General features: G+C 37.2%; 2 protein-coding genes across 2 annotated transcripts in view; one reads left to right on the plus strand and one right to left on the minus strand.

The window, feature by feature from the left end:
- Positions 1-14,766, plus strand: part of LOC120418906 (uncharacterized) — a 428,949-nt gene that overhangs the window by 4,244 nt on the left and 409,939 nt on the right. The gene's annotated exons all lie outside the window — the stretch shown is intronic.
- On the minus strand, positions 2,249-6,814 carry LOC120425594 (26S proteasome non-ATPase regulatory subunit 12). Its single transcript, XM_039590176.2, has 3 exons — positions 6,652-6,814; positions 5,655-6,574; positions 2,249-2,795 (listed from the first exon to the last, which is right to left on the minus strand). Exons 2-3 carry the CDS (start codon positions 6,560-6,562, stop codon positions 2,327-2,329), a joined length of 1,377 nt encoding a protein of 458 aa, XP_039446110.1. The 5' UTR covers positions 6,563-6,574; positions 6,652-6,814; the 3' UTR covers positions 2,249-2,326.

Below are 14,766 nucleotides of genomic sequence, written 5' to 3' on the forward strand. Positions count from 1 at the left end.
TTTTCTGTCAAGAAGGACCGCGCTTTATCGCTGTAAACAATAATAAGCAATCTAAGCTTCATTTTAGGACCCAATTGAAAAAATCACAAAAACATTTCGACAGTTTAAAAAAATACACCTTAAAATATATTTTAGATGTCGAACTTTTTTTTAAAGAACTGATAATGTTTGAAAGAATGGAAAAACTCACAAAAATTACACGACAAACAAGAATAAGTTGTTTTCAAAAATAAAATAAAAACCTTGAAAATAGTTTTAGAAGTCGAACTTTTTTTGAAAGATCCGCTCATATTTGAAAGAATGGAAAAATTCACAAAAACATTACGACAGCGATAAAAAGGTTTAAAAACAGTTTAAAAATTATAGAAATCGATTTTTTAAAAGAAATGCTCACGTTTGAAAATTTGGTAATACTCCCCAAAATATTACGACAAGAATAGGTTGTTTTTGGAATAAACAAACATATTTGAGAAGTCGCTCATATTTGCATGAATGGGATAACTCACAATGTTATTACAAAATATTATTACAAAAACTAATATTTTTTTAAGGAATGGAAAACTTCTCAAAAAATGGTTTGGAAGTAATTCTGTTTATTTTTTTAAAAAAAAAGATCATTACTTGAAGGATTGATAAACTCACAGAAAAGTTCGGATTTGTTTTTAAGAAAATATTTTTTTCAAGAGTATTTTAGAAGTTTATGCTTATTATTATTTGTTTCATTTTTTCACATTCGACCTTATGTCTTTCGACCTTTTGTCGCACATCCGTCCATGTTAAAGGTATAGGCAAAGTGCGTGACAGGGGGGAGGGGGTTGAAATTCTGAAAATCTATGGACGTAATATTTGAACAAACCCATGTCGCTTAGCACTTTTACTTTTTAGTTTTATTTTGTCAAAGCAACGGAGTACAAACTAAAAAGTGACAACCCGAAAAAGGACCAACCAGTTTTGTGTATTCAAAAAATTACAGATTTCAAAATTCATATATTCAAAATACGTGAATATAAGAATTTTTAAAATAATATTATTTCAAAATTTTGTATAAATAGTTTTAGTTAAAAAAAAATTAAAAGAGTGTTTTTTTTTAGAATTTAAAAAATTCAGAATTAATAAATTTTTGAGTTTAAGATTTAAAAAAAAATAAGAATTGAGGAATTTGATAATTTAATAAGGCTGTTGCAAATATTTTTAAAAGTTTTTGTCAACTGCACCTGGTGTAAGATGCTTTTAAAACACTTTTTTCATACAAATGTTGAAACTATGGCTTGAGTCGAGGGACAACACTATGAATAATATTGCATCGACTTAATATAAGAATTTAAGATAAGATTTTTTGATTTTATGTTTCTTCAATTTTTAAATTTCTGAATCTCTGATATTTTAAATTTTAAGCTTCTTAAATCCATGGAAGTTTTTGTATTGCAATTTATTTTGAATGCTGAATTTGAGTTTTTTGATTTTTTACATTTTGAATTTATGAATATTTTAATCGTTTTATATTTTCCCTCAAGAATCTCAACTTACCTTGACCGCGTTCCTTCCATACTTAGCTTAAATCATAATTTGGACAATGATTTCGATATCTCGCAAAAAAAAATCTTTTTTTTTTCAAAAATACCTAACATTTGCAACACAATTTCGATCACTTTGGAAAAAAATTGCAAAGGCCTTAAATAGCTTTTTTTAATAGTAGACTCTCAAATATATATGGGTAACTTGTATAGACGAATAAAAAATAGCTTCTTTTGGCAAATCAAAAGGAATATTTAACATTTACCGGAATCCCAGAGAATTGCTTTAAAGCGAAAATTTCCATGGAGACGGCTGCACTTTACCATCATATCAAAGTACCACCCATCTCCACCAAACAACTCCTGCTGTCTTCACTTCCCACATTTCCCGCAACGGAATAAGCAAAATCACCAAACCTTCTCCACCCCCATAAATTTCTCACCTGTTCAAAGTCACAACATTATTATGCACATATATTTAGGTGTTGCCGCCGCCATCAACCATGTTTAACGACGACGCTTCCACTTTCGAGGTGGTGCAGCTTTACCTTCTAACCGGAACGTAATGCTATCGATTTTCAAACTTGGAAAAGCCACACTTTGCCCCGACTGTTTGTAATTGGATCAAGGTGCCAAGGTGGTGGCGGCAAGTGGCCTTGTTGGCTGCCAAATGAGTGCCAAATTATGGCTTTAGCTGTGGGCTTTTCGGAATAAAAAGAAATCCTTGACGCAAGTTTCGCTTCACAGTTACATAAGTTTATTCAGAGAATTACGATAAGAACCGCCGAGGTGTCTAATACGAACGACGAGAATTACGACGAAGCCGCCGGGGTCGCCGGCATGACCTGGTTGATGCACTCTTCCTTGTTGATCAGGTGGCACGTTTTGTTCACCAGATTCATCAGCTCGTTCAGCCCAAACGCCCAGTCGTTGAGGATCTCCGAGGCGGCCTTCTTCGCCGAGAAGTGGATGATGCCGGCGGGTCGGTCCGTCTTGACGGTGAGCGTTCCGGCGTTGACCATCCGCGACAGGTACTCCTCGCACTCGGCTTCGCTCAGGTCCAGCAGTTCGGCCATGCGCTTCAGGTTAATGCGCGTGTAGTAGTTGGAGATGATACGTACGTTGTGCTCGATCAGGCGGTTCTTCAGCTCGGCCCAGCACTTTTTGCCGTGCGTCGTCTCCTGGTTGAAGATGTCGAACGTGTTCAGCTCGGCTCCGTACACCGTGCACAGGGCGTCGAAGTTGATGAGCTCCTTGCACATGAACAGGCGGAGGAGTTCCCTGGGAGGAAGAGAGGGGGAAGCAATTCGTTATTTTTTATGTCTGTTAAATATATTTATTGGTTGAAGATTTGTAAATTTTTATTGTTTCTCTATTTTTTTCAGGAGTCTAAGTGGTCAAAAGCAGTCAAATATATTTTTATTTTTTTAACCCAGCTCAGTCTTTAGAAGAGAAAAAAAAAACAAATTTCCATCAATTTAAGTTTAACTCGATTATCCGAAGGCTTTGGCAAAATTTCAGTTCGGATAATCGAAAAATGCGCAAAATGATTTCGCTGTCTAATTTGTGATTGTTGAGCTTAGGTATGACCCCTAAACTACTCTAAAGTGATTTAGAATTTTAAATCCAAGATGTCGACCAAAATGATGGCGGCCGAATTTGATACGAAAAAATGTGTTGTTCATGATTCGATTATACGAAGTCGCATACAAACCTTCGGGTAATTGAATTTCGGATAATCGAGTCTTGTCTGTATTCAGTTTTGTGTTGTGATCAAGACACTTCGTAAAACTTTATAACATGCAACTTAAAAGTTTTCATCAGCAAACAACTTTCAAAAACGTTGGAAAATAAAGTGACTGGCAAAAAATCTAGTATTTTGGAAGATTTAAGAAATTTACAATTCAAAAATTTTAGAATTGCAGGAATTTAAAATTTTAGAATATCAGAATTATATTTTTTAGAATTTTTTCAATTTCAATTTCAGAATATTTCAGTTTCGAATTCAAGAATATAAAATAATTTGAGAAAATTATAGAAGCGTAAAATTTTCAAATCCTAGATTTTTTTAAAGGTCCTATAACCTATTGTCCTTTATATATTTATAGGACCTAATAAAAAAAAGTCGAGAATTCTAGAATTTTATGAGAATTTACAATTTTTTCAATTTTTAAGTATTAGAATTCAAGGATGCAAGATTTTAAAAATTTAAGAATTTTAAATTCCAGAATTTCAGAAGATTTAAGAATTTTGATATTTTAGGATTTTGAAATTTTAGGATAAAAGGATTAAATAATTTTGGAATTTTAATTTATTTAATTTATTTTTTTCACAAATCATGGAAATTTAAAATTTGAAGATTTTAAAATTTTAGAATTCATGAATTCAATAATTATTCTAGATTTTTATTAGAATTTACCATTTTATTCAATTTTTAAGTTTTAGAATTCAAGGACGTAAGATTTTAAAAATTTTAGAATTTAAAATTTCTGAATTTTAGAAGATTTAAGAATTTTGATATTTTAGGATTTTGAAATTTTAGAATAAAAGGAGTAAAAATTTTTAAAATATACTTTTTTTCACGAAGCATGGAAATTTAAAATTTCAAGATTTTAAAATTTTAGAATTCATGAATTCAATAATTCAAGAATTAAAGTTTTCAAGAATTCAATAATTTAAGTATTTAAGCAATTAGGATTTTTGAGAATTAAAGAATTTAAGAATTTAAGAATTTAAAAATTTAAAAATTTAAGAATTTAAGAATTTAGGAATTTAAGAATTTAGGAATTTAAGAATTTAAGAATTTAAGAATTAAAGAATTTAGGAATTTAAGAATATAAGAATTTAAGAATTTAAGAATTTAAGAATTTAGGAATTTAAGAATTTAAGAATTTAAGAATTTTAAGAATTTAAGAATTTAAGAATTTAAGAATTTAAAAATTTAAGAATTTAAGAATTTAAGAATTTAAGAATTTAAAAATTTAAGAATTTAAGAATTTAAGAATTTAAGAATTTAAGAATTTAAGAATTTAAGAATTTAAGAATTTAAGAATTTAAGAATTTAAGAATTTAAGAATTTAAGAATTTAAGAATTTAAGAATTTAATAATTTAAGAATTTAAGAATTTAAGAATTTAAGAATTTAAGAATTTAAGAATTTAAGAATTTAGGAATTTAAGAATTTAAGAATTTAAGAATTTAAGAATTTAAGAATTTTAGAATTTAAGAATTTAAAAATTCTGGTTTGTGGTTGTAACATAGGAACTTTCACTATTATCAGTAAATAATATTTTAAATCAGAACAGAATAAATTAAAAAAAATACTTTAACGGAAAGTATTCATAAATTTCATTCAGGAAACATAAGCTATCAGTCAGTGAAAGTATACTTTTTTTTAATTACATTTTTTTGTTGTTCTTTGGTTTTAACCGAAAATTAAAGGGATGGCAACATTTTTGTCCAAGGTTTCAAGGTTATTTTTATCAAAATTTCTTGAACTTAAAGACATTCATTGAACAAATAAAAATTCATATTTTTAATTCTTTTAGACGATTATAAATGAAACTTAATATTTAAACTTATTTGAACAGCCTAAACCCATTTTTTTTAAATTTATTTAGCGATTTTTTAATTTTAATTGGTTAGGTATAGGACCTAAACATATAAAAGACAATAGTTTATTGATCCTTAAAAAAATACTCTGGAAATATAGCAATGTGATAAAATCGATGCTGAAAAATGGATCGAGCAATGACAGAGATTGCCGTAGTTTGAAAAGCTTTCATTATTTTGAATGTTGACTGAGCGAATGCCGAGCTCGACACTCAAACCAAGGTATGTAGATTAGATAAGGTAAGGCAGGTTTTTCTAGATGTCAAAATAGTTAGCACGAAACCTGGATTTTATATGGAGATTTGCAGAAAAGTGAAAATTCGACATTTCCCGAAAAATTACACCGGATTTTTTTTCTGTAAGGTTTTTAAATTGAATTTATTTTTGATTTTTTTTTCGAAATTAAATTTTCTGTTCTGATATCAATTTGGACTAATTAAGCAGCAAATGATAAGTTAGTTATCAAAAATCTTAATTTTACGAAGTAAGGAGAAATAAAAAAACAACAAGCATTGTTATTCCTACTCACTTGTACACCGGCAGCTCCTCCAGCAGTTTGTTCTTGGACAGGTTGTGCATCATATCGACCTGCTCGTTATCGTACGGGGACAGAATGCAGTACAGCACCGCGTACGTCAGCATCTTCTGTCTGCGCTCGGTTTCCTTCGCAATCGACTCCGAATCCACCACGGCCAGATAGTGGCGGGAAGTTTTGATAAACGACGAATCCTGATCCAGCCGAATCATCAGGTCGTAGTACTTCAACTTCAAATCCTGCTGTTCCGGATCGTTGAAGAACTTGATGCTGATCTTCTTGGCGATGATCTGCGTCCGCACAAAGTCCTGCTTGGCCAGGCAGAGGCGCATCTGCTCCAGAATCAGTTCGACTTTTTCGCGCTTGTCCATCGAGCCGTACGTTTCCACCTGCAGTTCCTCCATGGCCGAGGCCGCTCCGGTCACGTCCCCGTCCGCTTCCTTAATGTCGGCGAGCATTTTCGTCAGCCGGGCCCGTTCCACCTCGACGTAAATCTTGCCCTCCGTCACCGTGCGCAACGTGTCGATCAGCTTCAGCTTGGTTTCCTTGTCCGGAGTTTTGTCCACGTACGTGCAGCACTCCTGGACCATTTTGGTGACGGCGTGTTTCGACTGCGAGCGCCGTTTCACCAGAATCGTAATGTACTCGTTCATGTAGTTCCAGTTGCTCGTCTCGAAGCAAATCTGCACGATGGCCACCAGGACACGCGAGCACGAGACCATGTCCGCCGCGACGCGCGTTTGCTTCTCCAGCTGCAGCAGGACTTCCAGGGCTTCGTTGAACTTTCCGGCTTTGGCCATTTCCTTGCTGGACGGGATCTTTTCATCGCAAATCGTCGAGTAGTCGACCTCCATCTTGACGATGCGGCCCTCGTACGAGCTAATGTCCATCTGCTGGTCCATTGTGGCGGATTCCTGCCGACGTTCCGGATTGCAACAAAAGCGAAAAGGTTAACAATCAAAATAAACATTAAACATCAAGAAATTCTTACCAAAATCAACTTTCTTCAATCGGGGCACCGACAATTCACTAAATCACCACTTTCTAACCCACAATCACTTCTAATAAACCTGCAGAAACTTAAATATTTTGCTTCAAACAACGACGAGCGGCGGCACGAAACAGTGATGAAGCACGGAATCGGAATGAGCAAGCGAAATCTTGAGTGACAGATCACAAAAATGGAAAATGACAGAGCGTCGACTGCGTCTGCGCCCCGGTGCAAAAAAGTGGGATCAGACGTTTGGCAGGGTGTGAGTGTGTCTTGGCTATGTTGTTTTCGAACTGGTATAATGCTAGGGATGCTCATGCCTTGAACTCGCAAGAAATTTTTAAAAGTTGTTCAAAGAAATCATATTTATTTAAAATTGATAATGGAGCAAAAGTTTAGATTAAGCTTCGGACAATCATAATTTTATTAATCGCTTCATTTTTTTTATAAATATAGGTCGGCTGATATCGTGGAATTTTATAAGGCTTTCTAGTCAGAAATTTACCAACACATTCAAAGTATGTTTACATTACAGCTGGACGTTTGTTTGCATCAGGTTTCCTATCTCTTTCTAGCAAAAGTTTTTTGTCAGGCGACTTCTAGCTGGTTTTTTTTGACTGGCCGCCCGATATGTCAGCCACCATACTTCGCAGGGCTGTGACAGCTCGAGCTCGATCATTGTTTGCATCAGGACACTGTGACTAGAAGTTCGTCATTTTTGGGTTAAATTATATTTTTTTCACTGGGCCTAGAAAGCCTTATTCGCCTTATTTTTTTTTATTGGCTCAAACTACACACAAAGAAAAATACTGTAAATTTAAAAAGATCGTTCGTTGGATTAAAAGTTCACGTTGGTGAATATTCGTAGAAAGTTCAAACTTTTTAATTTAAAAGTTGGAAAGTTTTTGATACTACCATGCATTTCTGGAACAAAATCGTTGTATCGGTAAAAGTTTTTTACTTTTATTATAAGAAGAAATTTTTTATGGCAACACTAATAACATTTAACATTACAGTGATGATTTTCGAAAAATGTGATGGATTTTATTTCTATTTTTATTTTTATTTTAATATTAAAACTGCTGCTTATGGTTGGCCAACTTCCGCGTCCAAGCTGTACCGATTCTTACGGTACGTCACTGGTCGCGTCCGAAGACCCCGGTTGAGCAGGTTACGGATGGACGTTTCTTTGGGCAGCAACATCGCGGCCTTCATTTTGGAGCGCGACAGCGATGTAGAGAACAGGGTGGTCTCGTTGCCGGCCATCATCAGGACAGACTTGAAGGACTTGGCCATTGGTTGTTGATTCGGGAAGGGAAGTCGACGTTTTCCGGCTGGGAAGTTCCCTATCACTTTGTCCTCCTTCGAGAATGACACAGATGTTGCCAGTTCATCCGGCCGAAGCTGCGCCGTCGCGAGATGAGCGTTTGCGGGCGGGAGTTGCTGAAAGAGTTTGAAAGTAAATTAAATTGGCTAGACACTGAACACATTCTCAATACTCACCGGTGACTTCTTCGGTATTCCAGGTAGGTGTTCTTGATCAGGTTCGTCGGATCTTATTCCAAGTTCTGATAGTAATCCGATAAAAAAAATCCGTACATACGGTCCTACCAGAACTGGTGCAAACTGTTCTTCAGGATGTTTAGGTATTACCGTCAAACATGTCCGAGAAATGGACTGCGGACATCCCACACTGTCCCGTCATCACTTCCGGCACATAATGCTGCTGATGGTCGTAACATCCGCACCGACCACCTCCGATCGTTTCTCGTCGTTTCTCTCTTCTGTCGGATCCTTCTCCTCACCGTTAAAATTTACGTTATCGTACTTGTTCAGAAAGCGGATGTAAATCTGCTCCAACTTCAATCTCGTCTACCCACCCCGGGCCACCACCACCGAGTACAACCGGTGCAAATTCACATCTGCATAAACGGTGTCCTACAAAAACAAACAAAATCGAACACAAACGCCATCAAACACCCAATTCGGTCGTGAAACAGCTACAGATCCGGCAGGAAGCTCGCCTTATCCTTTTGAAACCCAACTTTCACCTAATCCCCAACCTTGTTCCGCACCATCCTCCTTCGAAGGTATCCGTGTCCAAGTCCTGGCTGCGGACGCGTTCTGTTTTGATTGACGTCGTGGAGCACCACTCACTAACCACCGGAATCACCTAAACGCTTGTTTAAACTTTGAACTTAGGCGTTCACGGTTTCACGAGAACGACAAAATGAAAGAAATTATACAGTCGAATTAAAAGTTAAAACTTTGAAATCAGCAATGAGATTTTCAAAAACTGTAGCAGTAAAAGTTTTCATTTTCAAAACAAGAAAAAAAACTTTTAATGTAGCAAATTTTAACCACTTTTTAATTCAAGAGTAAGTTACTTTTGTCATTACCGTAATATTTTTTTGTGTGTAAACTGATCTTGGGTCATTGTTTAGTTCATGCAATTTTGGCAGCTGTTCATACAAAAATGATATGTAAATATTCAAAAATCATTGTTTGCAGCTCGATTTTATGTTTTGTGCAAAATTGGAAATATTGAGAAGAACTTTAAAATTTTTTTAACATTAGGCTGTTGCTAATATTTTTCATAGTTTTCTCCCCCCACAACTTGTGCCGTAACTCACTATTTTTTGCGTTTTTAAAAGTGGTTAGTTGGTGTGTTTTAGAACTTGTTTTTACTGAATTCTCCTTCCATTGAAATTGAAATTACAGTCCAGACTCGATTATCCGAAGTTTCGATTATCGGAAGGTTTGTATGGAACTTCGGATAATCGAATGAAGACCAAAAATTTTTTTTCCATATTTTTTCATTTTCATACTGTTAACATGAAATTCGAGTTCTGCAACCCCATTTCAGTCAAATTGGAATATTTGATTGCCTTTTAAATTGAAAAATGCATTTTTTCAATGTTTCATCCCCGTCATTTTTGGCCGCCATCTTGGATTTTAAAATTCTAAATCATTTTAGAGTAGTATAAGGGTCATAGGTACTTAAGCTCGACAATCAAAAATTTGACAACGAAAAAATATTTTTTTTTCGTGATTCGATTACCCGAAGATTCGATTATCCGAAGTGAAATTTTTCCGAGGCCTTCGGATAATCGAGTCTGGACTGTAGTAATAATTTTTATGAAACATTAAAACGAGTAATAATTTTTATCAAAAATCCATTGATAACTTCTTACAGTTGTTTATGGTGGTGAATTCATTATTTCCGTGGTGGAAACTAATTCAAATAGACTGTTAAATTACTGATTGATGGAATTCAATTTAAGCAAGGATTTTATGCTTTAAATTCATTTTTGTCTAAACTAAATCTGCTTTAACCCTGAATGTCTACGCCTCAACCGGAACAATTGATAAAAATTGGTTCATGAGACATCCAATCCAGCTCCCTCATGGCGTGCCTGCTTCCATCATCCTTCCGGTATTGCAACGGCAGCAGCATGCCAAGTTCCCAGCACGCCATCCAGGCCCGTACACATTCAATCAATTTTCCTCTCCTAGGATGGTTCTTGCCGGCTGCAGCCACGTTTATCTTCACGTGGCAAAACACAAGCACTTCCGCACCTTTGGCACTGTTGAAAAGTGTTTCTGATTTTTATTTTTAGCCTAAATTTTGAAACATTTCAGCCATTTTCAATTTTAGAAGACGTTTTTTGTTGATTGACTTAATTAAAAAAAAAATCCAATATTAAATATTTTTTTTATTTTAGCCACAGACAAACAGAAGAAAATGATTGAACAATCAACTGTCAAACGTGTTGTGGTGAATACAAAACATTTGCGGTGAGAACATTCAAATTGCCCGTTAAAATGCTGATTGATAAATTTCTAACGTCCGATGGCTGTGTTTTGACGTTACTTAAGCTACACGTTCTACCCTTGAAAAAAAATCCTGCCAAGAAAAACATCACCTCCCAGAGCTGGTGTTTGATGCTCCTGGGGTAGTTTTCGCTCAAGTCCATCAGGTGCCTTTCCCCAAGTGCTTCAGAGAAGGAAGCTTTTCACTAGCATGACAGTGGAAAAGCGGGCAAAAAATCGGAAAATTGAAATAAAAATAACCTCCACCCCCCGGGTCAGGCGAAGCTTGAAAAAACACAGAAAACGTAGGAGAAAAATCGCTTTGCGCTTTCCTCTCGACAAACTAGGGAAAACATTGCTGGAAAATAGAGGGGTAAAAAAATCAAGGAAAACCTTGATCGAATGAAGTCCTGTTGCGTGCTTGGAGCTCAGAATTTTGTTTAACAGTGAGCTATTTTAAAAAGCGTGCAGGTTTAACCCAATTTTGAGCTACCAAGAATTAGCGTGCACTGAAACTGGTGAACTGTCATTTTCACACACTAAATTTAGCTTCATGATTCGCGGAATGGACTTTAACCCAAATGGGGCCACCATCATCATCCTGAAGATCCTGATGGACCGACCCAATATTGTCGGGAAAGCACAGACAAACAGACATGAAAGTTCGAACAAATTTTAGATCAAAACGTGGGACCAGTTCAAATTTGAATTGTGTATGCTCACTAGCGACATCTATAGGCGATTCTTAAAATCTCCCCTTCCTAAATGACAGTAGGGCATGTTTATGTGTGTAAGCGCAGATGTCAACGTGTCTGCAGAATAGCACTAAAACACAAACCAAACCAAAACATTGAAATTGAATTGTTGCCGGCTACAAGACAAATGTTACCCTTTCGACGGAATGTCCTCCTGCCGTTACTCGAACGCCCAAGGTGGTGGAGAGCGGACATTTGCTCAACGAAACATGCATCGTTTTGGGGACAACAGCGGTGACGACCGTCCCTAGCCGCGGTGCTCTGGATGTTGTCAAAATCATCGAAAAAGGAGACGTGAAAAAACTGCACTTGGTGCGGCATCCGGTTCTATGATGTTGGGGCATGTTGGCTACATGATTCGGTTCTACACGATTTAAAAAGGGGCGATGACGCCAATGGCATCGGTTCACCTGCACAACCTTTGCGGTGGAAGGGGGTTAAAGATTCTCAATTTTGGCACCCGTCAGCACCGGTGCCAGCTGCTACACCTGGCAAGAAGGCTAAGATTTCCGCGTGTAAGAACACCACAGGGCTACCGTTTTTGAAGCGGCTCAAATAGCCGGATGGAACCACATCAAAGCACTGCCTGTTGGACTGCAAAAAAACGAAGTTGACTTTATAGCTGTCGGCCACCATTGCTAGTACCAACCACTAGTGTCTTCCTTTTATCTACAAGGACTTCGCCGCCCTGGGCTCCTAAGTGTATGAAAGTATGGCACGGAGCGACGGCGCCGAATACCCATATTTACACAAAGAATTTTAGAGCGCCCGCCGCGGGATTCGAACCGGCGACCTCTGGATTGTGAGTCCAGTGCGCGGTCCGATTGATCCACACGGGCGGGACTGCAACACATATATATTTATCCGACGGGAGCGGCCCAAAAATACGTTTTTTTGACGTAATCTTCGAAAGAAATTCTATTTCAGATAAAATGAACACACGTGTTGTGACGGCAATCAAAACAAGATGAATATAAAAGCTGTCATTTGCTACTCAACACATAAGCGCCTCTAGCGGCGTATCCGAAAAGTAGAAACCATGTTTTCCGATTTTTGAAAAAAGTCCGTTACACTTTTGGGACAAGCTGGTGACCTGGACTTTCATGTCTGTTTGTCTGTGGGGAAAGGTCATGTTTGTGTTCCACTTGCCCCACCTGCCAAGTGCTGCGCTGAAATCCCATTGAAGCCATCAGTGCGGGTGGGCGCTGGTGCTTTCCCAGGGCTTATGCGTGTTTTGCGCTCGCTTTTGTGGGCAGTTGAAGGCAAAATTTCTATGGCCCGGTGGGGAGCCGTCTTTCTCAATGAACTTTTCCCTCTTTTCTTCTGGACTTTTTTACAGAAGTTCTCAATTGAAACGGGGTTAATCTCGCTACATAAAAATACGATTTTATTTTGACAGCTCAAATCGCGCCATCTTTTGTCAAAGTAACGCATCAGCCTATCCATTTGAAAATGGTGCCCACTTCACCCCAAATGGCCCGTCATACCTTGGATGCACTTCCAGGAATTTCTCAGCCTGGTAAAAGCCTCGGATGACAGGCTCGCGACAGTACGCGATGACCTTGTGCCTCGTTGTCCCGGCGCGTTGGTGGCCTTGTTGCAGCGCCTCCCACACGTCGCTGGCGAGAGTGTTCCTGATGGCCATCAACCCCCGGGACCTGGTTAAAAGTTCACGCGCGCACACCTGGCTGTGCATAAATATAGCCGGCGAGCAAACATCAGGATCAAGCATAGGGGGCGATTTGTTTGAATGCATTTTTGAACATTTATTTAGTATTTGAAATGGCTAATGTGTTTGCTTTCTTTGGCAGATTGCGTCAGTTTTGCACTCAAATTGGGTCCTAAAATGAAGCTTAGATTGCTTATATTATTGTTTACATCGATAAAGCTTATTTTTCTGAGTGCAATGACCCTTTGTACGACCACAAAGAGTTTAAAATGGATTTTTAAATCAATTTTGAAAAATTAAACTCGCGGTCCTTTTTGACAGAAAAGGTCCTACTTGACAGCTCTTTCCAAGGGGACCATAGTTGATCCATCGAAAAAATGTTGTCTCGTCAACTTTTTTTTGCATAAACATAACAAAAAGTGTTCAGAAATGGTTTTTAAGCCTGTTTTTAATCGTTGTACATACAAATTTACTTAGGGCTTTAGGACCCTATTAGTGCTGAAAAGAAGGCGTTGGCATTTTAGCACTACAAAGAGATAACTTCTCATGAACTCGTGAACCCTGTGAATAGGCAGGCCATTTTGTTGCCTCTGTGCTTGCATACAGTTTTATGCAACTGACAAACGCGTGTCAATAAGCAGTGGTGAGTTTGAAATGGTCATGGTGAGTTTCAGATCATTCAAACTGAACGTTAAATTTTTGATTGGTGGATTTTTAAAGAGGTTGACGTCAGTTTCCGGTGCAATCAAGCTGACGAAAAAAAAACATCAAATTTATATTTAGCAAACAAAAGAACATGGAAAACCCGCTTCCACAGGGCATCTCCAACCAAAGAAGCACCTCAAGAAGCTTTTCTATCGAAATTTCCCCTTTTCAAGTGCAAAAAATGGAAATCGAAAAAAATCTGCAAGGCAAATTTTCAACTGTCGGATAAAAATGTGTTTAAATAGTCATGTTTTCACTTTTTGACAAAATTTAATATTAGAAAATATATGTCAAGAAAAAAATCAATAAATTCTTGTGACCCCGTTCAAGTGTCCCTTGAGGAACCAAATAAATTTGCGTACACACGTACAAAATCTAGATAAAACTTTCTTGTGTTTATTTGATGCTCTCTTTCCTCCCGGCAACCGTCTGTTCCACCCCAACCTTTTTTTCTTGAAAAGAGAGCGCCATCAGCTTCCAAACCCCTTCCACGATCTTTGATGAATAGTGGGCGAAAATTGACTTTGAAAGGATTTACAAGACGGGGTTTGCTTGTGACTTGTGATACAGTTGTCTGATTAATTTCCTTTTCCCACCTTTTTTGCTAAGAATGGTCAAAACAAGCTTGGTGATAAAAAGGTGGGAAATTCAATTCTAAAGGCGATCTGTCAGAATTCATCAGACTGTCAACTGTCAGATTGTACAAAAGACATTTCCTTAGCAAGATGACTAAATTAAGATTAGTGCAATAAAGGTGGGATTAACCTTGAATGCACAGCTTCCTATTGAAATATTTGTTTCGCTCAAAATTTCGTTTGCCAAATTTTCCAAAATTGTTGTTACGAGAACCGCCATTGTACTATTCGAGCATGAGAGCCATTATTCAGCTCGGTTGCTTCCGCAGCGTTTTCCTCGAGTGCAACAAAAAAAAAAGGGAAAATACTCGTCCCAGAATGAGCGCAACGAAAATAAAGGTAGGAAAAAGTACATAACCTTTAGTTTAGTATTGTTGCTTCCCGGGCAACGGGTATATCCGAAAATCCCGCGTCAAAGAATGAAGAGAAAAGAACCCACGTGGGGGCCTGTCGTGTTGGGCTAGGGACTGACCGAAGTTCTGTCATGTTAAGGAATTTGATGATGCACCACGAGGTATACTGGGGGAAACAAAGGTGA

This window comes from Culex pipiens, chromosome 3 (genome assembly GCF_016801865.2).
Source record: "Culex pipiens pallens isolate TS chromosome 3, TS_CPP_V2, whole genome shotgun sequence".
In the NCBI taxonomy this organism is placed as follows: Eukaryota; Metazoa; Arthropoda; class Insecta; order Diptera; family Culicidae; genus Culex; species Culex pipiens.

What these genes read in the sequence shown, in the direction of transcription:
- LOC120425594 (XM_039590176.2), bottom strand. Translation starts at nt 6,562, where the DNA reads ATGGACCAGCAGATGGACATTAGCTCGTACGAGGGCCGCATCGTCAAG. An exon ending in GAGGAGCTGCCGGTGTACAA is followed by an intron (nt 2,796 to 5,654) that starts GTGAGTAGGAAT and finishes TCTTCCTCCCAG; the next exon opens with GGAACTCCTCCGCCTGTTCA.